This window comes from Argopecten irradians, chromosome 5 (assembly GCF_041381155.1).
Source record: "Argopecten irradians isolate NY chromosome 5, Ai_NY, whole genome shotgun sequence".
Classification (NCBI taxonomy): domain Eukaryota; kingdom Metazoa; phylum Mollusca; class Bivalvia; order Pectinida; family Pectinidae; genus Argopecten; species Argopecten irradians.
In genome coordinates, this window is record NC_091138.1 from 23,407,131 (window position 1) to 23,430,106 (window position 22,976).

The window sequence follows — 22,976 nt, forward strand, 5'->3', positions numbered from 1 at the left end:
TTGTGACGTCATGTATTTTAGAGTTTAACATCATACTTTCAGAGAAAATAAAAGTAAATTTTACTTTCAAAATGATGTCACAACGGATACCTACCCGCCAGGGAAAAGATGAAAAATCAATTTGTGGGTCAGACTATGGCAAATGTTGGTTAGGTAAAGTTGACATTTGATAACAATTTTTATCTTGAGACTATATTTTATTTTTTGTGTGGTTAATTCAATAATTTAAATTTTACGTTGTTTTTTTTTTTTTTTTTTTTGCTATGAGAACAACATGTTAGAATGTGACATTTATTTGGGTTTTTTTTCAGTGAAGGAGAGTATCTTTGTGTTGTTGGGTGTAGTAGCTGAGGTGTACCCAGAACACATGACCAGCTATTCTGAGAGATTCATAGGTTTATGTGTGTCGTCACTGAAAGCTGAGGTAATTGGTCGCAATAAGAACTGTCTTACAGGAGGTACATCTATACTGTATAAAGATTATTGTCACAGAGTTTCATTAAAAACCCTCCAGTAGATTAGGAGGAGTTAAATGTTTAATCTTTTTGACAAAGAGGCATAACCCTGAAATTGTTTGGATGATACATGTCATCACTGAAATTTGAGTTATTCTGACATAATTAGAAAAGACCTCAAACACAAATCAATTACAGCCGTGCTACCCCAACTGAGAACGACGTGTGTATATAAACCCCTACCGCTCTACCGCTGACTTGTATCGATGTATTGAATGAGTGTACTGTAGCCGTGTTATTTATAGACTCAAGTACTGTCGCCAATCCACAGGTAAATTGTGGGCGTCTGGCTACATTAGCTGTACCAAGCACAATCTTAATTGTTACAAATACCATAAAAACTTGTGTAACTTACACACCAGTGTACTTTGCACATGGATTTTTTTTTATTAGGGATAAAATGCTGAAAAAAATCTTCTATCGGTATATTTTGCTCATTCAAAAATTTTGAGGATAACAATGTCTTGGGAACCATAAATTCAATGTTATAAAGGTGTTACATTCACAATAAATGCTTGACAACTTGCACAAAGAAGTGTTGTATTTAGAAGAAATAACATAGTATAATTGCATGTGTTTGTTTTCTTTTCTTGGCCACCGTAACTGAAACAGTGAAATATATCTTGCAGAACATGTCAAAAACATTGGCAGTCCGCCGTACTCCATACACATGTCAATGTCTGGAGATATTACACATGAATAGTTATCAGAACTATTTGAAAATATTATAATATAGTTACTTAAAATTGCCACAACAATTTATAAGTGTGTTTGAGATCATTAACAAACTTTAAAGAGCAATCGGATAGCAGATACGTTGGCTTGCAATAATCACATTGTGAGTAAACTCAACTACCTGTACGGCACCAGATCCAAGCTGATGGCTAATTATATATAACAGTACGCATAAAAAAATGCCACTAAGCTTGTGGTTTGTCAGTTTTGCTGTGATAATATTACAAACCACTTATTGAAAATCCTAAATATAGGCAGTTTAAGACTCATCTTATAAATCCCATGTGTGTTTTGACTTTTTGCACAAGGCCTGCAGCCGGTACATGGTATGGCGGTTCCCTACGTAATGAGCATCTCTAGATCTATAAGGAGTTTCATATGCAATTTTACTAGAAATATGAAGATTTGTTAAAATATCTAAGATAAAAAAATACTATTCAAGTGAATGTTGATGCAATTTGAAGAATATTTGTTATGTTTTTAAGTAGATACAGACGCATTGTTGATGATATATAGATTGGTTAAGCTAACTAGCCATTCAGTTTCGTTAAGCTGGATGAGAGGCCGAAGCGTAGCAACCAGTACCAATTTACCTGTGAATTTGGCGACAGTACTTGAGTCTATAAATAACACGGCTACAGTACACTCATTCAATACATCGATACAAGTCAGCGGTAGAGCGGTAGGGGTTTATATACACGCGTCGTTCTCAGCTGGGGTAGCATGGCTGTAATCAAATGTTACAACTATAGAAATGCAACTAAAACTGAGTAGTTTGAAAGGTTTGAATAAAAAAAATTAAGCTGGCTATTGCCACATTCGAACCCAATGAGCACCCAGGGCTTTTTAAAAAATTGAAAAAATGAAAAGATGTTTAATAAGATAAAATTATTGCAAACCTATACGGTTTTTATAGTTTTGGTCTTGTGACTGGGCAATTGAAATGAGGCTTCAAAAAGGGGAGGGATGCTTATTGGGTAGAATATGATACTTTACTTGTTAATTGGTGCATTATACTCCGCTTGTCTGCCGTATGTGTGAGTTGAAGTGTTCAGTTTATGACCTTTAGATCTTGTAGAAATCAAGTTTGATTCATTAGTTTGATTCATTTTGCCCTTTATCAGATCTTTCTAATGCAGATCCATCACAATTAGACATTTACCTTTTAGATTTAATGTTAATTGAATTTCAATTGCACTTTGATGTGATGCTAAAGGTAAAATATGAGGCATAAAAATGTAATGAATAAAATGCCACATGAGGTCCAAATTCAGTAAAATCTGCATAATGTTTATATAACATATTGATTTAGATATCCATTTTAATGTAAGTGTTGAATTAATTGGAATGAATTGCATATCTGTTCATTGTGTAATGTTGTATGATTTGTTAGATTAGATAGAAATGTAGTACATTGTATTAACCAGTTGCAGTAATACTAGAATAGTAATATGAACCAGTTTCAGTAATACAGGCCCATCTATTTTTCTGTACAGAAATTAGGAGTTGAAATTTGTATTTATTTTCAGATGACTGCCAAGACAAGGAAGGCAGAATTGTCGATCATAGCTGGTAGTCTATCTGGTCTAACTTCCTGTCTCGTCAACTTTACCCAGTCGGCCGATGAAAGTAAGAAAGACCATGTCAACTTGACTTCACATAATCTGCCAAGAAAGTAAAAATACTAAGCCTTAATTGCATCAAGTAATGTATGTTGTTTGCACTTTAGTATGCATGCATTAATCTTAATCTGAAATTAAAGCAATTTTTAAAACTTGAAAATTAATTCTCAGAAGAAGATCCAAAATGATATTTGTGTGTCTTTAATCGCAGTCATCAAATCTAATTTTAGGGAGTCCAAAATCATCACCTGATGGGTGGACTTTTCACTCTAATCTTAACCTGGTTTTATTTCAGGATCACAACAATCCTATGAAATATTTAAGTATGCCCGGATGGCCATAGACCCAAAAGTTGATTACACTCGATACCATGTGCCGAGCGCTGGTCTCAAGTTGTTTACAAAGCATGCCGCACAGTTCAGCCTATATCTCATAGAGGACTATCAGGTACAAAATTAGGAGCTTACCTATTACTAAAGATGTTTCTAATGTGAGAAAATATTATGACAGCTCAAAGTTTATCAAATGCTTATAGTCTAAAAGAAAGAGATCAATAATAATTTTGCCACAATGATGTCTTTGACAGGGAATGTATGACAAACTTCGTTACTGGAGCCGTCACCACAACCGCGACATGTTACACTTAGGACTGAGTGCCATAGAGGCTTTCTTAGGACAGGTAAGTTCTATTATTGTTCTTTAGATTGTTATCTTGGTAGGAAAAATGTCATAAAGTATATTCCTTAAATAGTTGTTTTGATCTTTTGTAATATAAAGTAGTTTTTTAGCCCACCATCATTAGATGGTGGGCTATTCAAATCGCCTTTCGTCCGTCGTCCGTCCTTCCGTCCGTCCATCCGTTAACAATTCTTGTTACCGCTATTTCTCAGAAAGTACTTAAGGGATCTTTCTCAAATTTCATATGTCGGTTCCCCTAGGACCCTAGTTGTGCATATTGCATTTTGGGACCGATCGGTCAACAAGATGGCCGACCGGCCATCTTGGATTTTGATAGTTAAAGTTTGTTACCGATATTTCTCAAAAGTGGTGAAGGGATCTTTCTCAAATTTCATAAACAGGTTCCCCTAGGACCCTAGTTGTGCATATTACATTTTGGGACTGATCGATGAACAAGATGGCCGACAGCTGTCGGCCATCTTGGATTTTGATAGTTAAAGTTTGTTACCGCTATTTCTCAAAAGTGGTGAAGGGATCTTTCTCAAATTTCATAAACAGGTTCCCCTAGGACCCTAGTTGTGCATATTACATTTTGGGACTGATCGATGAACAAGATGGCCAACAGCTGTCGGCCATCTTGGATTTTGATAGTTAAAGTTTGTTACCGCTATTTCTCAAAAAGTGCTGAAGGGATCTTTCTCAAATATCATATATAGGGTCCCCTAGGGCCCTAGTTGTGCATGTTGCATTTTGAGACTTATCGGTAGACAAGATAGCGGCCCAGCAGCCATTTTGAAATTTAATAGTTAAAGTTTGTTATCGCTATTTCTCTGAAAGTTAGGCATTGCATTTTGGGACATATGAGTCAACATGATGGCCACCAGGCATCCGTCTTGGATTTTGATACTTTTCAGAAAGATTGTTTTATTGCATTTACTGAATTAACCAGATGAGCCCTTTAGGCCTCTTGATGAAATTGAAGCACATGTGTTGTCTCTATTTCGGTCAACCTTCAGATATCAGAGATGCTGGTTACCAGAGCAGAGGAAGGTCACAAGGAGGGAGCAGTCTTCAAGGTCAGACATTATCTTGTTGACAGCTTCAAGGACAGATTAAATAGCCATATAACTTCAGGTCTTCTGAATTTCAACTGTATAATCATGGAACTAAGATTTCAGTAAAGTTTCAAGTTTTTAAACTTTTAAGTCAGATTATATTTTATGAGTATAAATGTCAACCTGAACTATCAGAGAAATTCAGATTAAGAATTTTTAATCAAGGTCAATCATAGAACTTAGAATTAGTCTTCATACTTGTCATGATTTATCTGTTCACTTTCATATTGCCATAGATTTACAGGTGTGTAAATCAAAATTATCTTTTTAGGTCATCTGACCCGAAGGGTCAGGATGACCTATAGTCATTATGCTTCGTCCGTCGTCGTGCGCCGTGCGCCGTCCGTAAACTTTTCACATTTTGAACTTCTTCTCAAGTTCTACCAGTGCGATTTGGCTGAAACTTGCATGAAATAATCCTGACATGGTCCTGACAAAGTGTTGTTATTTTTCGGGTCGATCCGAAATCCAAGATGGCCGCCACAGCCGCCATCTTGAAAACACATTTTGAACTTCTTCTCAAGTTCTACCGGTGCGATTTGGCTGAGACTTGCATGAAATGATCCTGACATGGTACCGGTCCTGACAAAGTGTTGTTATTTTTCGGGTCGATCTGAAATCCAAGATGGCCGCCACAGCCGCCATCTTGAAAACACATTTTGAACTTCTTCTCAAGTTCTACCGGTGCGATTTGGCTGAGACTTGCATGAAATGATCCTGACATGGTCCCGACAAAGTGTTGTTATTTTTCGGGTCGATCCGAAATCCAAGATGGCCGCCACAGCCGCCATCTTGAAAACACATTTTGAACTTCTTCTCAAGTTCTACCAGTGCGATTTGGCTGAAACTTGCATGAAATGATCCTGACATGGTCCCGACAAAGTGTTCTCATTTTTCAGGTCGATCTGAAATCCAAAATGGCTGCCACAGCCGCCATCTTGAAAACACATTTTGAACTTCTTCTCAAGTTCTACCAGTGCGATTTGGCTGAAACTTGCATGAAATGATCCTGACATGGTCCTGACAAAGTGTTGTTATTTTTCGGGTTGATCCGAAATCAAAGATGGCCGCCAAAGCCACCATCTTGAAAACACATTTTGAACTTCTTCTCAAGTTCCACCGGTGCGATTTGGCTGAAACTTGCATGAAATGATCCTGACATGGTCCCGACAAAGTGTTCTTATTTTTCGGGTTGATCCGAAATCCAAGATGGCCACCACAGCTGCCATCTTGAAAACACATTTTGAACTTCTTCTCAAGTTCTACCGGTTCGATTCGGCTGAAACTTGCATGAAAGGAGCCTGACATGGTCCCAACAAAGTGTCGTTACATCTCTGGTTGATCCCAATCGAAAATGGCAACCATGACACTATATCTAATTAATTTCCTATATGATTATTGCCAAGGTACTCAGATGACCGTTAAGGCCCATGGGCCTCTTGTTTATACTTATAGAGAAAAATTAGTCAAAAGGTAGATAACAGAAGTAACTTATTAGTCTTTGTTTACAGTTCTTTATACAAGAGTTTCGTACTTTGATGAACAACACATCAGCGAGTGCCAAGGAGGTGTCACTGGCCATTCGTGGATACGGTCTGCTGGCCGCTGTACGTATCTAAAGATTACAAATACTATCAATCTTATAAATTATACATATTTGATAGAATACTGTGTACAGTAATATTTGACTGGTATATGTGAGGTATCACACAGTATAATGTATTCTAATTCAAATACTGTATATTAACATGAAATGTTCATTGTGTAGATACTTTAGTTGTTTTCGTGGTTGCTGTAAAACCGTGTATATTAGAACAACAAATTTTGATTATATTTGATAGTGTATTTATTGCTCCATCAGCTAAATGAATATTTCTATCCATAAAAATATCAAAACTCTAAGACCATAGAAAAAGTACACACAAATATCTCCTCTTATACACTTGTGTTATTCAACTCTTAAATTTAGCCTTTAGGCCAAACAAAATTAATTGTTAGTTTCTCAGGCCACTTTTTTAAAAAGTCAGTGCGGGCGGCGGGAATATTTTTTATTTTTTTATTTCTCTGAAAACAAATGCGGCAGATAACATTTTATTTTTTTCTCACTTGAAGGACATGAAAATCAATGAAAACACGTGTAGAAAATGTAAATTCTTACTCAGTCTTTAAGAACAGCTTTTAAATATCTCAATCGTCACTATATCCAAAGAAAACCAGTTGAAAATACATAATCCTGGGAGGAAACATTCGGTTTTGAGCAAATGCTGACATCGGCAGCCATTTTTTACCGGAAATGAAAGGTGCATACTAAAATTGGAGCCAATTTCGGGGTGCGTTTTCGAATGGAAATTGCGGGCGAGTTCGAATGGAAATTTGGGGTGCGTTCGATGCGGCGGTCTCGATTTTAATTTTTAAGTTATGGCGCATAAAAAAGTTGGTGCGGGGGGTAAATGTTGATGCGGCGGGGCCTGAGAAACTAAGAATTAATTTTTTTTGGCCTTATGTCATTAGTTTCTAGGAATGACAAAATTTTTGCTTTTCTACCAACTCGTTTTACAATGGTCATCTTTAATAACATTTTCTGATCTAATCATTATTATTGTAGCCATGCAAGACCTTTCTGAAACAAGCAGACGTACAGTTTATGTTTAGTGAGATGATGTCCAAAAGTGAACAACAGTTCCTCAGGTACAGAATTTTTGATGCTGTGAAACAGCATTCTTAGGTACGCTCGGAGAGCCTGTGCACATCAAAACAATGAAACCACTCCGCGATGAAAATTAAAAGTTGTTTAGTTCATTTCACGTATTACTTGATGGTATGAAAAAATAAAACCCCAATATTCAAAATCACAGACATAGAATTTGTACATACGTATATACCATTGATGGAGTGTTTTAAGTGTTCAGTTGGGACTCTATCATATTTGTATTACTCCGAGAACACTGGTCTCCCGAAAGTCACGAACAACGCCTTCTTCGCTGTCTTCCTCCACGACAGACTTTCGGTGAATTCTGGACTGTGTATGTTTATTCGAATTTTATGTTATTCATGCTAATGATCGATTATTGTAATCAAATGTTAACAAGGTAACTGCAAAGAGAGTTCTTATAACGCTAATGAAGTTTTTTGTGTTGGTTGTATTGACGAACTATATCTGAGATATTATTGCGCAGTAAAAGTTAATAGTTTTGAGTACGTGCCTCCTCCCTTGATCTGCCACTGGGAGTTCTGTCTTTTGTTTATCGACAACTGCAGTATATTGAAAGGGAAAAAGTACCAAATCTATCAACATAAACTTACAAAATATAATGATAATATAGATCTATTTATGTACGAGCAACTTAAAGTGACAAATGAACTTATATTGCCGTGTCTTATGAAGACTTGCTAAAGTCCAATGTATTGCAGGAAGTTTTCTTGATGATAGCGTTCTTATGAATTCAAAAGAAATTTGACTGTTATAAGTAACCAAATAATGTACCCTTTACTTGACAAACGTATATGGCCATGTTTTATTATAAGTCAAAATTCGGCAAAGCAAAACTCACGATAAATGTTCTGCACGATAATATCTCGCCAACCAGTTACTGTTAGTTAGGCTTACGAAGACTTGCTAAAGTCCGATACATTACATGTAGCTTTCTTGATGTTAACGGCTAGCGTTCTTATGAATTTAAAAGAAATCCGAGTGATATACGTAATGAAATAATGTACATTTTTTTGGCAAAAGTATCTGGCCATGATTTATTAGTCAAAAGTTGTCAAAGCAACCCATGTTAGTTTTCTGAAAAGGAAACCAAAACATATCCGGAAATGGTAATATTTCTAATGTTATATTTTTCCGAAAATATTCTTCAATGTTAAGTGGATATTAAGATACGGATATGTTTACTTATTATTTTTTTTGTCTTTGAAGAGACATTGATGAAATTGATAATTTAGCAATTAATAAAGAATTACAAAAAAATGATACTCGGATTCTGAACGGTTTCATTGGTGTTGAAATCGTTATTTCAAAAATAATTTAGAAATAAAATTTATTACAGTTATTTCAGGATAATAAGTTATTCAACTTATTGTTCTTGAAAAACTTCAAATATCATAAAATAAATAGGGTATATCGTAAATATTTTTTATTAAACTCTGAAATTCAACACTGCACACTTATGTATAGTTTACTAAATTCTATATTTAAATGAAAAACCAATTTCTTTATTCCTTTGTTTGAGTCCTTCATTCACAGCATCTATGAGTGGCCTTGGCACTTTGATAAATAGAGGTTCCCCAACAAGTGACTGTTGTTTATCATGTTTACAAAACTTGAGTTAGTTAATTCCTCAGTGTTAAAATTGTATTTTGTTTGCTAATAGAAAGGGAAAGTGATCCCTGGTGATGATTTATTTATAATAATAATGCTGGGGGGAGGAAAGGAATACTTTATAATTAAGATATAATTGTCAGCTATTGATTATATGATTTGCCTTTAAAAAATTATGACAAGTAGTAAGTTGAACGAAATCAGAGTTTTGCTTAATTTGCTGAAGAAATTATATCAAATATTGATCAAATATTGAGTATGACGTCTTAACAAGTAACTCTCAATTTTTTGTTTGTATTGTAGTCAAGATGAGAATCTTGAGGAGAGGCTGTTTAATTTACCAAGCTATCTAGAGGCCCTCGGTAACATTATCAAACAACTTGATGAGGTAGAATGAATTTTCTGATTCAAATATCTTACTCGGAATTATATTGATCTACTGGATTATTTTGTGACATCAAATGTTGGAGTTGTGTGCCTTCAATAACTATTCTATTTCATTATCAAGTGTTTTTGCCAGTGTCTGAGACTTGTGCCATCTCACTTAAGCAACTACTATTTCAATATACTGTAAACCAACCTTCTTCTGCGTGCGATTTACGCTAGGGAATTTTGTGATAAAAGTAAATTTGTGAAAGTTTTTCTCCGCAAATTACTGATAGGCCAATTTTTAAATCTGCGAAAGTTAATGTTTGTAAACTTGTTTTTGAAATGGAAGTCACGAAATTTAGTAGCTGGGAAAGAAAGTTGGTTTACAGTACACTGTTCATGTTACATTAGATTTCAGAGACCTATGCCATATCGTTGGAGCGGCTGTTGGTACTGTTGATAGAGAAGATAGCCTCCCTCCCACAGACTCACTTTTTCATGTGCCTCAAGTCAATACTCTGGCTGCTACTGGCTGTCATGCCAAAAGGCACAACATTTCAGCAAATACTGTCTGGTGTAGGTAGGTACACAGTTATTCATAACTGTCAATTTGACCTTAGGGTTAATTTTCCTGATGAAATTAGACAATAACTTTTAGTCATTTGTCACTCCTCTTTCCCTATTGGATATTTCTCTTAAGATTATTAATTGATCCTCAGTAACTTGATTTCACATGTATGTGCTCCATATAGTTCTTAATTAACTATTAGGATGATATTCCGTCTTTGCATATTAAAGATATCCATTGTGACATCATTATTTTGTGAACAAAACTCAAATAATTTTCTCTTAAAAGTATGTTACGCTTGCAAACACATGTTGTCATAATCAATACCTACCTGCAAGGGCAGATAACTCTGTTATATGCAAATACATAGATTGTGGTGGTGGTATTCCCCATTATTATACAGTTGCCATGAAAGAGGGTGTATATAGTGTTTACATGTCTTGTCTGTGCTACCCCGTTTGGATTCCATATGGACACTGAGACATTCTTTTTAAGCAGTTTTCTTCACTAAAACATCCTGTCTTGTTTTCTGTGGATAGATTTTAAATCTTCAGTAAATTTCTGATTTTGTTTTGTAGTATTTCAGGGCCTGATTAGGACCTGCTCTCACCCTCCTGTGATAGAACTGGAACAGATGGACCAGACAGAGACAGAATCAAGTCCCGAGGCCGTCCTAGCTAGGAAGATCACTTACAAGGACTATATAACATTGTGGACAGGCTTACTAAACAGTGCTAGGATTAAGGTAAGGTGTTGTAGTGCATTTTGATAAGGTGAAGGTGACATGTATGACTTCACATTATAACAGTAAAAATTAAAGTCAATGTCACTAGGATTAAGCTGAGATGTTCATCCATGATTTTACAATATTGTGATGTAAAAGTCTGAATTAGGGCAGGATTAATATGAGATATCCATTGCAGACTTTTCGTTGGTAATTATGTTTTAATGTCATCAAGATGATGTTTAGAAATCTAATCTTGGTTTCACACAACAGCAGTTCTAGAAGACCTGATTTTGCCAGGATACTCTTGATATGACATTTCCAGACTTATAGATGTCTTGATTTCACAAGGATTCTGTGTAAAAATGTAACCAGGATTGAGGCCTTATATCTTTTTCAGACTTTAATGGTGTAGTTTTGTAGAAGTATATTCCGGTGGCTGATATCTTACAATGTAATTATCGTATTACATCTAGGACTATATGACATATACTTGTAGGATTTCTCGGTGGCGGACATTAGTTTAGATGTGCGACATCGCCTTACAGATGTCATGTATGATGAACTGATTGCTGCAGTGCTGAAGATTCTTTCTAAGCTTGATTTAACATCAACCTCAACATCAGAGTTATCATCACAGGTGAGCAAGTTTTAATTTGAGTATTTAATATCTTTACATTAATTGACAATAGAATCCTGATGTAAAAAACACAAAGAATCAGAAATTGTGAAAAGTCCCCATATGAGTGCTTCATCTGTAGATTATTTTCAGCTAAAATTGAAATTTAAACTTCTGTGTGAACTCATTTCCCAAATTAATTCTGTATTTCCTAAAAAATTAATGTTTTTTCAAATATAACCACCTTTCCCTCTAAGTATTTGGGAAGATTGGAGTCAACCAAACAGAAGCTGAGACACAAAATTTTTGAATTTGGAATGTTTTGTATTTTCAGCCTGAGTCAGAGGATGTGGCTGGAACCAGTGGAGAGAAGTCAGAGGAGGGAGGGACGACTGGGGACCCCACTCAGGGAGTACAACCCAACAGGCCTAAAGATCATCAGGTCTTCATCAACCTCGTCGACTTCTGTAGGTCAGTTCTACGTTGGATATTGATGTCATAGTCATTTGTGTTCTACATCAGTGTACATGAAATACTGACACTTTTTAGGTCACCTGAGACAAAGTCTAAATAGACAAAAGTCTCAAGTGACCTATTCTAATCGCCTTTTGTCCGTCGTATGTCCGTAAACAATTTACATTTTCGACTTCTTCTCCAAAACTGCTGTAGCAATTTCAATGAAATTTTGCACAAACCTTCTAAAGCATAAGGCCAATCAAAATTGTGAATTATATGGTCCCCACCACTCAGGGGGCTGTGGGAGGGGCCAAAAGGGGTAAAATTGAGTAAAATTTCAAAAATCTTCTTCTTTACTCACAAATGTGGTAGAATCAAATACTCTTCATAGATAGAAAGGTCTTAAGGTCCTTTATAAAAAATGTGAATTATATGACCCTGGGGTCTCTAGTTTCCCCCTGGGGAGGGTGTAAAGTTTACCATAGTTTATATTGGGAAAACACATTTTTGTGCATTATTTGGTCATTTGTAATAGGAAATGAGTCAAATGTTGTCAGAATTATCAGTATGAGATGGCCATTTAATCCTATTAACAAATTTTCTATGACTGACCCCCAGGGGCCTCAGGGGCGGGGTCAAAAGGGGTCAAATAGGCTAAAATTTCAAAAATCTTCTTCTGAAATTCTGGAAATGGTAGAATCAAATACTTTTCATAAATAGAAAGGTCTTAAGGTCCTTAACAAAAATTGTGAATTATATGAACCTGGGGTCTCGCATTTCCCCCTGGGGAGGGGGTCAAGTTTACTATAGTTTATATTGGGAAAACACATTTATGAGCATTTTTTGCTCAATTTTCATTGGAAACGAGTCAAACTTGGTTAGAATTATTAGCCTTAGATAGCATTTTAATATCATATCCATATTGGTCCAGGCCGACCCCCTGGGGGCAGAGGGGCAGGGCCAAAAAAGGTCAAATAGGCTAAAACTTCAAAAATATTCTTTTAAAATTCTGGAAATGGTATAATCAAATACACTTTATAGATGAAAAGGTCTTAAAGTTTGTTTATAAAAATTGTAAATTATATGACCATGGGGTCTCCTGTTTCCCCTTGGGGAGGGGGTCAAGTTTACTATAGTTTATATAGGAAAAACACATTAATGAGCATTTTTTGCTCAATTTTCATAGGAAATGAGTCAAACTTGGTTAGAATTATTAGCCTGAGATAGCATTTTAATATCATATCCACATTGGTCCTGGCCAACCCCCTGGGGCAGAGTGGCGGGGCTAAAAAAGGGTCAAATAGCTAGGCTAAACTTCAAAAATCTTCTTCTAAAATTCTGGATATAGTAGAATCAAATAATTAAAGATGGAAAGGTCTTAAGGTGTTTTATAAAAATTGTGAATTATATGACCTTGGGGTCTCACTTTACCCCCTGGGGAGGGGTCAAGTTTACTTTAGTTTATATAGGAAAAACATTTTTGTGAACATTATTTGCCCAATTTTCTTAGGAAATTAGTCAAACTTGATAAGAATTATTAGCCTAAGATATAGCATTTTAACATCCATATCCGTCCTTGATGACCCCCTGGGGGACCAGAGGGGCAGGACCAAACAGGGTCAAAATGATTAAAATTTCAAAAAATACCTCTAAGGTCACAGGTTTGATGGAAGCAAATACTCTTCATAGTCTAAAAAGTCAAATTTATAAATCACTGACCAACTTCAAGGCCCAGCATATAGTGTTTATATGTCTTTAATTTGTTTCATTATTTGTTTCATTATATATTCTAACTCAGGTGACCGTTAAGGCCCATGGGCCTCTTGTTTATATACTATGTTGGCATGGAACAGCTGACTTTGCTGCCACAGTATGATAGGCTCCATGGTAATTGCAAACTGTATCATATCACCATCAACTCAGTCTGCCATTCCGCAGTCTTCCAAAGCACACATATATTCACTACACACCATACTTCATATACCAAAGTACACATGTTTTCACTACACACCATACTTAATATACCAAAGTACACATGTATTCACTACACACCATACTTCATATACCAAAGTACACATGTATTCACTACACACCATACTTCATATACCAAAGTACACATGTATTCACTACACACCATACTTCATATACCAAAGTACACATGTATTCACTACACACCATACTTCATATACCAAAGTACACATGTATTCACTACACACCATACTTCATATACCAAAGTACACATGCATTCACTACACACCATACTTCATATACCAAAGTACACATGCATTCACTACACACCATACTTCATATACCAAAGTACACATGTATTCACTACACACCATACTTCATATACCAAAGTACACATGTATTCACTACACACCATACTTCATATACCAAAGTACACATGTATTCACTACACACCATACTTCATATACCAAAGTACACATGTATTCACTACATACCATACTTCATATACCAAAGTACACATCCATTCACTACACACCATACTTCATATACCAAAGTACACATGTATTCACTACACACCATACTTCATATACCAAAGTACACATGTATTCACTACACACCATACTTCATATACCAAAGTACACATGCATTCACTACACACCATACTTCATATACCAAAGTACACATGTATTCACTACACACCATACTTCATATACCAAAGTACACATGCATTCACTACACACCATACTTCATATACCAGTTTTATTGAAGTCAATAAACAGCAGTAAGCTACCAAGCATACACTACAGGTGTCAGAAAATGTCCCAAGTTTACTATAGAAATTCTTTGGTAAGTGAATTATGGGTCATTCTATTAGTACAATTTTGCCAGATTTTCTGCCTACCATTTCTGAATTATGATATAAGCTTGCTTACAGAGACCTCCTACCAGCTGTCCACTACGAACTGTTTGAGAAGTGGATCTTCACATTCTGTCACAAAGTCATCCTCTGCTCGACAGAGTAAGTAACACTCGTGATGACCTTAGCATGTATTGCTATTCAAATGGAAGGCAAAAGTATATACTGATACAATACATTGTGAATTTGTGAATACATGTACCGTAATTGACCCAATAAGAGCCCATGTCCTTATAAGCGCTCCGCCCCCTTCTTGAGACCTTGATTTCAATTGCTCAGGCATAAGTAAGGACCAAAATTACATAAAACGGTTTAGATATAGCACCTTTTCATTTTTATCAATTTTTAAGCACCCTGGGCGCTTATTGAGTCCAATATGGTACATTTCAATTACCAGTAACTAGAGTGGTTTCTTTGATAGACAGTCCCTACGTATACTTTTCCTGTTTTTCTTGTTACATTTAATGTACTGGTCTATGCTGTTGTGGCTATATCAGATACTATATCCTGACTGGTCTGGACCATCCTCCGTTTTGTTGTTCATCGAGGTACCGATGTCAGCTACAGTAGATTATGTTTAAAATTACCCTGCTGTTCGTTTGTTTTCAGGGAAACAATGATATTCAATCTTTTGTTTTATTATTATTTAATATCAAATCATATAATTTTGCCAAAATGCAATTCAAAATTCATAATCCAACTCCATATACTAATTGAATTGTATTGCATTTTCAGTATATTAAAATCAAGTTCGTAATTATATTTAATAAATTAATATCCTTTTTAAAGTAATCCTTTGGTCAGCGGGTTCTACAAGTTGTTAGCACTGAGTATGAAGATTTCTAACAAGCTCAACTTTTTCAAGGTAATGTGTGTCCTAAATTTTTTATACTTCCTTAAGTCTGTCTTAATTATTTATCATTATTGGTTTTAAGTTATTAGTTTTCATCATTAGTTCAAAACAAAACACACAAGAAATAATTCTTGTAAAACAATCTGTCTTATATGAAAGGACAAGCTATTATCAGAGAAAGACATTAGATTGTACATGTTTATGTGGATGATTAAGAAGATATTCAATATTTGCTTATATAACCTGTTGTAATTTCATCTGTGTAGCATGCCAGTAATTTATATAGTTTTTTCTTTGAGTTTGATTAAGTGTAAAGTCGAGCAAAGGAAGGCTAAAGTCGGTCAAAATGGTGTTGATATATCCAGTATAATTTTTTTTGAAATAGAAAAATAAAGCTTACCGTCAATATCATTCTGCATGCAAAGAAATTGATTTATATTATAGGAATCCTAAAACGTCCTTCTAGCTGGCTATGTCCGTGTTGACATTTCCACACAGCCTCCCTTGGCTTTCCCTTAGTTTCAATGGTCAAAATATGACAGCATAAGCAGAACTTGACCGTCAGCTTAATATTTAAGGAAGGCCAACAAATGCATTTAGACTGGTTTCAATACCCGACTATTCAATCTAACTACCTTAAACTTTTCTAATGAATAAGTGTTTCATTACTGTTTTAAATATCACGGATCATTTGGTTTATTCAGCATTGATCTAGCCCAACAAGCCTGATAAGAATGATGTTTGTTTATTTTGAAGGATGCTGCAACTGTCTGTCCTTCTGATAAGCCAACAGATTCTATGGAGGTCGACCAACAGCTGACAGCAAGGACACAACAATGGGATAGTGCATATCTACTCATGAAAAAATTCTCTAAAGAGGTTTATATCTTTACGTTGAAAATAACATATTGGATTTTGTTTATGCTCCATTATCGTATTCCTACCAAGTACATGAAGAATTTTTTCTGTCAGTGATTGAAATTAACTTCAAGGTCTACCAAAAAGATGCCACCACTTAATATAAAACAGTTTTAGTCAGTCGTATGAATAAGATGTTGGCTGATTGTTCTTTCCCCTCGTAAGTCAACATATTCACATAACATTGTAAAAGTTGTTCCAAGGAAAGTCAACATATTCACATAACATTGTAAAAGTTGTTCCACACATAACATTGTAAAAGTTGTTCCAAGGAAAGTCAACATATTCACATAACATTGTAAAAGTTGTTCCAAGGAAAGTCAACATATTCACATAACATTGTAAAAGTTGTTCCAAGGAAAGTCAACATATTCACATAACATTGTAAAAGTTGTTCCACACATAACATTGTAAAAGTTGTTCCAAGGAAAGTCAACATATTCACATAACATTGTAAAAGTTGTTCCAAGGAAAGTCAACATATTCACATAACATTGTAAAAGTTGTTCCACACATAACATTGTAAAAGTTGTTCCAAGGAAAGTCAACATATTCACATAACATTGTAAAAGTTGTTCCACACATAACATTGTAAAAGTTGTTCCACACATAACATTGTAAAAGTTGTTCCACACATAACATTGTAAAAGTTGTTCCAGTCAACATATTCACATAACATTGTAAAAGTTGTTCCACACATAACATTGTAAAAGTTGTTCCAAGGAAAGTCAACATATTCACATAACAGTTGGATATCTATCCACATACACTACAGCTACCCAGTGGTATCTGAAATAATGTAAGTGTTGGCTCTTTTATTTTGCTCATTACATTGTATATATTTGTTGACAGATGTTGACATGTGATGTTTGTTGTAACAGGTTCTAGTCCAATGAAGCAGTACAAAGTTACATTGTATATATTTGTTGACAGATGTTGACATCTGATGTTTGTTGTAACAGGTTTTAGTCCAAATGGAGCAGTACAAAGTTACATTGTATATATTATTTGTGACAGATGTTGACATCTGGTGTTTGTTGTAACAGGTTCTAGTCCGAATGAAGCAGTACAAAGTTACATTGTATATATTATTTGTGACAGATGTTGACATCTGATGTTTGTTGTAAAAGGTTCTAGTCAGAATGAAGCAGTACAAAGTTACATTGTATATATTATTTGTGACAGATGTTGACATCTGATGTTTGTTGTAACAGGTTCTAGTCCGAATGAAGCAGTACAAAGTTACATTGTATATATTATTTGTGACAGATGTTGACATCTGGTGTTTGTTGTAACAGGTTCTAGTCCAAATGAAGCAGTACAAAGTTACATTGTATATATTATTTGTGACAGATGTTGACATCTGATGTTTGTTGTAACAGGTTCTAGTCCGAATGAAGCAGTACAAAGTTACATTGTATATATTATTTGTGACAGATGTTGACATCTGATGTTTGTTGTAACAGGTTCTAGTCCGAATGAAGCAGTACAAAGTTACATTGTATATATTATTTGTGACAGATGTTGACATCTGATGTTTGTTGTAACAGGTTCTAGTCCGAATGAAGCAGTATAAGGATGATCTTCTGGCTTCCTGTCTTACCTTCATCCTGGCTCTCCCAAAGGAGATCATTGCCCAGCAGATGGTGGAGGTGGTACCAGTTATACAGGTGGGCATTCCTCTAACTATCATCTGACTAAGAAATAGGCATGATGATTCACAAGTGATCAAAACCAATCATTTAATTAATTTACTTTAAATGATGTTTTCTAGTCAAAGGTTTGAAATATTTTCTTGCAGATAACACTGAAGATGGGATTGAGTTATCTCCCCTTGGCCAAGGTGGCACTGGATGCCCTGGAATATTGGTCGGACACTTTGCCTACCTCTGTCATACAGCCACACTACTGTAAAATACTACCTCACCTGGATACGTACCTCAAAACAGCAGATAAAGGTAACATTACCATATTTCTCGATATTTTCACTCACTTTGATGATAAAGGTGATATTTTCAGGTTTCCTTAGATATAACTCAACTTCAGGAAGTGTATGTATTTCAGTTTTGCGAAAGTACTAGTAAGTGAGAGCAAAATTAGAGGTCTTGGCTGCCAAATTGATAAAAGTGTGACCAGTTGACATACTTCCAACCTGTGGTTTTATATTTGCCAGGTAATAATAGGTTGAGTGTCTGCTGATAGTTTCGCCATCATCTTTCCTCTACCAAGTTCCTACATCCATAATATGACCATACCAGTTCTTCCTGTTTCGGCCAGGCCATCGAGACAGATAATTTGCGGCGTTTGGGGGAGTGCTTATTTGATATAAACATTAATCCAACAATCGAATAAACACAATTGTGATAATTAAAAAAAAAAATTACCAATGAGATAGCAAAGAAAGAAACATGAGCATGAGGAGTTTGACAAAGTGTGTTTATATACAGTCTAGTGATAATTTGTTCTCATTTATGTATATTTACAGGGGCAGAGGAAGTGTCTGTAGATAGTACAGTTAACGTGACTAAAAGTAAGACTGGGCGCGGAAGGAAAAAGTTTGTCCGTATGATTAAAGGGCCCAAAAAGGATGAGATCAAGAAGGTAAGAATATACCTGTTATCTGTCATCAAGGTTTTTAAATATGCTGTAGGCAATTCTGTCCCTTATACACTACTAAGGGAAAAGTTGGCTGTCTGAATGGACTAAGGATCCATAAAGGATGAGAAGGTAAGAATATACACTGTTATAGAGGGAACCTTGGGCATATGGTCAAAAGTGTGGTAAAGGTAAGTAGATTTGCTTTAAAATTTGCTTTCTAGGATTACATTTTTTGTAATTCAGTATCAGGATCTCTACTGTAAAGATAATGCAGTTAGTATCTTAGGTACCTTATATAAAGTAGCTAGACTAACCATAGTTTTACAACTTGTGAAAACATTAGGTGAAATAAAACCTATTTTGACAGAAAATATGAAATTTCATTAACATTATACTGTATAAAACTCTGTTGCCTTCTGAGACTTGTTTTGACAGCACGTTGGAAGTAAGGAGAATAAAAGTTTTAATCATAAATGATTAATTTAATCATCTGTTTAACTACTGTGGCCTGAAGTTTTACATTTGTCAACAATTGAACTTTAATTAGACTTTATTCATTAACACCATTAATTTTACCATTTCATATGTATTAATTATAGCCTTGTGGCATTTTTCCTTGACCAGAGCTATGAGTCAGAACTATCCCAGGTGAAGCTACGTGTGATGCGGTATCTAGGAGGCCTGGGAGGCAGTCAGAATTATGCCTTGCTGGCAGACAGTGAGGCAGAAGTCAGCAAGCAGGCCATCGCTTGGGACAAAAACCGCCATCTTAAGTTTGATATGCCTTTTATAGACATGAAGCCCACCATATTCCTGGGTAGGTCTCTGATTTTTCTTAGATCATCTGATATCTGTGACATGATAAAAGAAATTATAGCCAGAAAAAAGTTGAGCAAATTAAACAGAGGTAGAAAATTAAACTAAGACCCTAATGATCAAACCTAAAGACTATTCTGTATTTACATATTACGGAGTTATCTGCCCTTGCTGGTAGGTACTGATTGTTATGTGATGTTTTTATGAATATTACATAGTATTTTTCAGAGAAAATGACATAATCTGTGTACACGTGGTAATGATACAATTGATACCTACTTGCAAGGGAGATAACTCTGTAATGGGCAAAAACGGAATTACAAAGAATGGCATAGTCTCTAAAAAACATATAAATCAAACTACAAATTGCCTTGCATACATGGAAGGCCATTCTGAATAACCATAGCTGTTGGTATGTGTGAGATGTGGATTGATAAAACCCAATTAGATTTTGTATTGGTGTTCATTACAAAACTTTAGATTGTTAATTAATTTTAAAGAGTCAGCATATAAATGCAGATTTGTATCACTTGATTTCTTGTCAAATGTTACAATGATCTTTGTTTTCGTGACGATAGATCCGTTCCTGCCTCATGTTGTTGCACTAGCTACAAAGTCTAGTGATCGTCAGACCAAGGTGGCGGCCTGTGAGTTACTCCACTCCCTGGTGTTGTTTTCCCTGGGGCGGGGCGCCACCCAGCCGGGGGAGACAGCTAAGAGAAACTCCATGGCACCGCTGTACAAGAACCTGTTTCCTGTCCTGTTACAGTTGGCCTGTGATGTGGAACTGGTAAGTATTCAAACATAATAAAAGATACTGCATAACTGAGACATTTTGATCTTAATTGTCTGTCATGTCTTTCACCTTTGTGTTTAGCTACTAGTTCTATACCTACATAGTGAATTTGCTATGGTTTGAGAAGACATTTAATTAGAAAAACTTATCTGGACATTGGAGTTTTTCATTTGTTATAATTTTAAACAAATCATATTCAATTTGATAAACATTAAGAAATACTTCGTCTAGATATAGTTAATATGTCATTGTGTAGGGTTTGCTGGTCTTAGAATTTCTCAATCAGTCTAAAAACAAAATGAATAAAAAAAAAAAAAAAAGACTAAAAATTCAAAAAAAGAAAATTTGAAATTTGATACATATTATATTGATTGAAGTAAAACATTTGATGCATTTATGTGTTTATTTTCTTCTACTGTAGGTTGCTAAGCAACTGTTTGAGCCCCTGACGATGCAGATCATCCATTGGTTTACAGGCAGTAAGAAGGCAGAGAGTGAAGAAACTATGTCCTTATTGGATGCCATCTTTGTATGTTAATGATACTTTTGCATCATATTATGTAATCGTGTTTTTTAGTGTGTCTTGATAAAGGGGCAGATCGCCATGAAAATTTGACAATTGTTTTTGTCCACATGGTTGGAATTACTTCTTTGTCCCATATTTACCATTTGAAGTAATTCGTATCCTACAGACTTACGTTTGATGGGATCCCTTGTCATCTGGAAAATCCTGTTGATATCACTTCTTTGACCCTTGATACTTATTATCGATACAACATGATGTACATGTATTCAAATAAGTGGAATCAACACATACTCCATTATATATAAGTAATGATTCTTGGTTTATGACTGTTCATTGGTTAAGGAAAAAAATTCAAATATTCAGAAGAAATTTTTAATGAAAAAAGTGAATGGCAATTATAACAAAACTTGTATAATTCTATTATTTTAATGTGTAACTTTATCCACTTTATGATATAATGTTGTTATACTACCTCCATTCCAGGACGGTATAATTCAGCCTACAGACACCAGCCTTAGGGACTTCTGTGCTACCTGTCTCCGGGAGTTCATGAAGTGGTCTATAAAACACACATCTAGAAAAGTAAGTACTGGTCATATACAGTGAATCCTGTCTATAGAGACCGCCCAAGGAATAGAGGTTGAAATGGTAATTATAGGCAGGTGGTCTTTATACACAGGTTGAATTATGTTGAAATTGCTCATTTAGGATCCTAGAAAAAATGGTCTTCTTTAGCAGGTGGTTTTATACAGAGCTTGGTTGCTAACACTGGTTTTGATATATATAGTAATCATTTGACTTTTATTCTTGGCATTGATAAACTTTGTATGTTAGTAAGAAATTGTGAGGTATATGCCAATGTCTTATAGTATTGTTTAAAATAAGAGTTGAATATCAAAGTTAAAAGATAACCAATGTTTTATTGTATATTCATATTTTTTGTTTCAGACGGAGACTAGTCCTACCAATGCTAAGTCTGTGTTAAAAAGACTCTTTACCTATGCCCTACACCCCAGTGCCTTCAAAAGACTCGGGGCTGCACTGGCATTTAACAACATATACACAGTGTTCAGGTAGTGTTATTTGATGTGTGCAATTTTCTATTGTAAGGCAGCAAGATGTTCGGTATCTGAAAACCCATTGATATAGACCATGTATGGTCTTTCATCCATCTGGTGTTCCGTGGTCTGCAAAATATCATTTCATATATAAAGTCTTTTCTTTATCTACAATGATTTACTTAGAATCAAGAAAATCATGAGGCAATTGGATGAGAATATAAATAAGAAAACTAAGGTGTTTGTATTTCAGGGAAGACAACACCTTAGTAGATATATTCACCTTCCAGATCCTCGTCCATTTTGTTGAGAGTTTGGCCATCGCACACAAGGACGAGAAGTCATTAGGTAACTTTGATATTTTACAATTATTATGCCTTTTACTATAAAATGTGGCATAAACTCTTACCCAATTGTCCACGTCTGTTGTATTTCCTCCCGTCTTGTCCATTCCTGTGGAGATGGGGGCATTTATTCCATACTGACATTTCAAATTTAGTACAGAATAGCTCCTCAATTGGTCCTCAAATCTGTCAAATTTTCAAACTTGTTATTTAGGGATTAAATTATTCAAAACAATAAAGAAACTAGCAAAAAATGATAAATTTAATTTATGTATATCTACTATGGTTTCCATGACAACTTAAAGCTGCAAAATTAGAAAACTTTTAAAGCAGTGATGTACCAAATATTTCAAATGCAACAATTTTATTTCTTAAAACTTGGTTTAAAATATTGATGGATTTGGGAGCCAAAAACCGGGCCCAATCCATACATAAACCTTTGTAGATATTTACAAATATCG

The 22,976-nt window shown here is 35.2% G+C and overlaps 1 protein-coding gene across 1 annotated transcript in view; it reads left to right on the forward strand.

Annotated features, from left to right (window-relative positions):
• The window catches only part of LOC138323274 (DNA-dependent protein kinase catalytic subunit-like), a 114,806-nt gene that overhangs the window by 3,776 nt on the left and 88,054 nt on the right, over positions 1-22,976 (forward strand). Inside the window, exons 6-29 of the mRNA XM_069267743.1 lie at positions 312-424; positions 2,780-2,879; positions 3,168-3,319; positions 3,459-3,551; positions 4,567-4,626; positions 6,177-6,272; positions 7,271-7,353; positions 9,290-9,374; positions 9,767-9,935; positions 10,502-10,668; positions 11,147-11,287; positions 11,601-11,737; positions 14,625-14,708; positions 15,396-15,471; positions 16,216-16,338; positions 17,928-18,047; positions 18,179-18,335; positions 18,863-18,978; positions 19,600-19,792; positions 20,370-20,581; positions 21,009-21,116; positions 21,597-21,695; positions 22,062-22,186; positions 22,425-22,519. Coding sequence (XP_069123844.1) covers positions 312-424; positions 2,780-2,879; positions 3,168-3,319; positions 3,459-3,551; positions 4,567-4,626; positions 6,177-6,272; positions 7,271-7,353; positions 9,290-9,374; positions 9,767-9,935; positions 10,502-10,668; positions 11,147-11,287; positions 11,601-11,737; positions 14,625-14,708; positions 15,396-15,471; positions 16,216-16,338; positions 17,928-18,047; positions 18,179-18,335; positions 18,863-18,978; positions 19,600-19,792; positions 20,370-20,581; positions 21,009-21,116; positions 21,597-21,695; positions 22,062-22,186; positions 22,425-22,519 — 2,904 coding nt within the window. The remainder of the gene's footprint in view (positions 1-311; positions 425-2,779; positions 2,880-3,167; positions 3,320-3,458; positions 3,552-4,566; positions 4,627-6,176; positions 6,273-7,270; positions 7,354-9,289; positions 9,375-9,766; positions 9,936-10,501; positions 10,669-11,146; positions 11,288-11,600; positions 11,738-14,624; positions 14,709-15,395; positions 15,472-16,215; positions 16,339-17,927; positions 18,048-18,178; positions 18,336-18,862; positions 18,979-19,599; positions 19,793-20,369; positions 20,582-21,008; positions 21,117-21,596; positions 21,696-22,061; positions 22,187-22,424; positions 22,520-22,976) is intronic.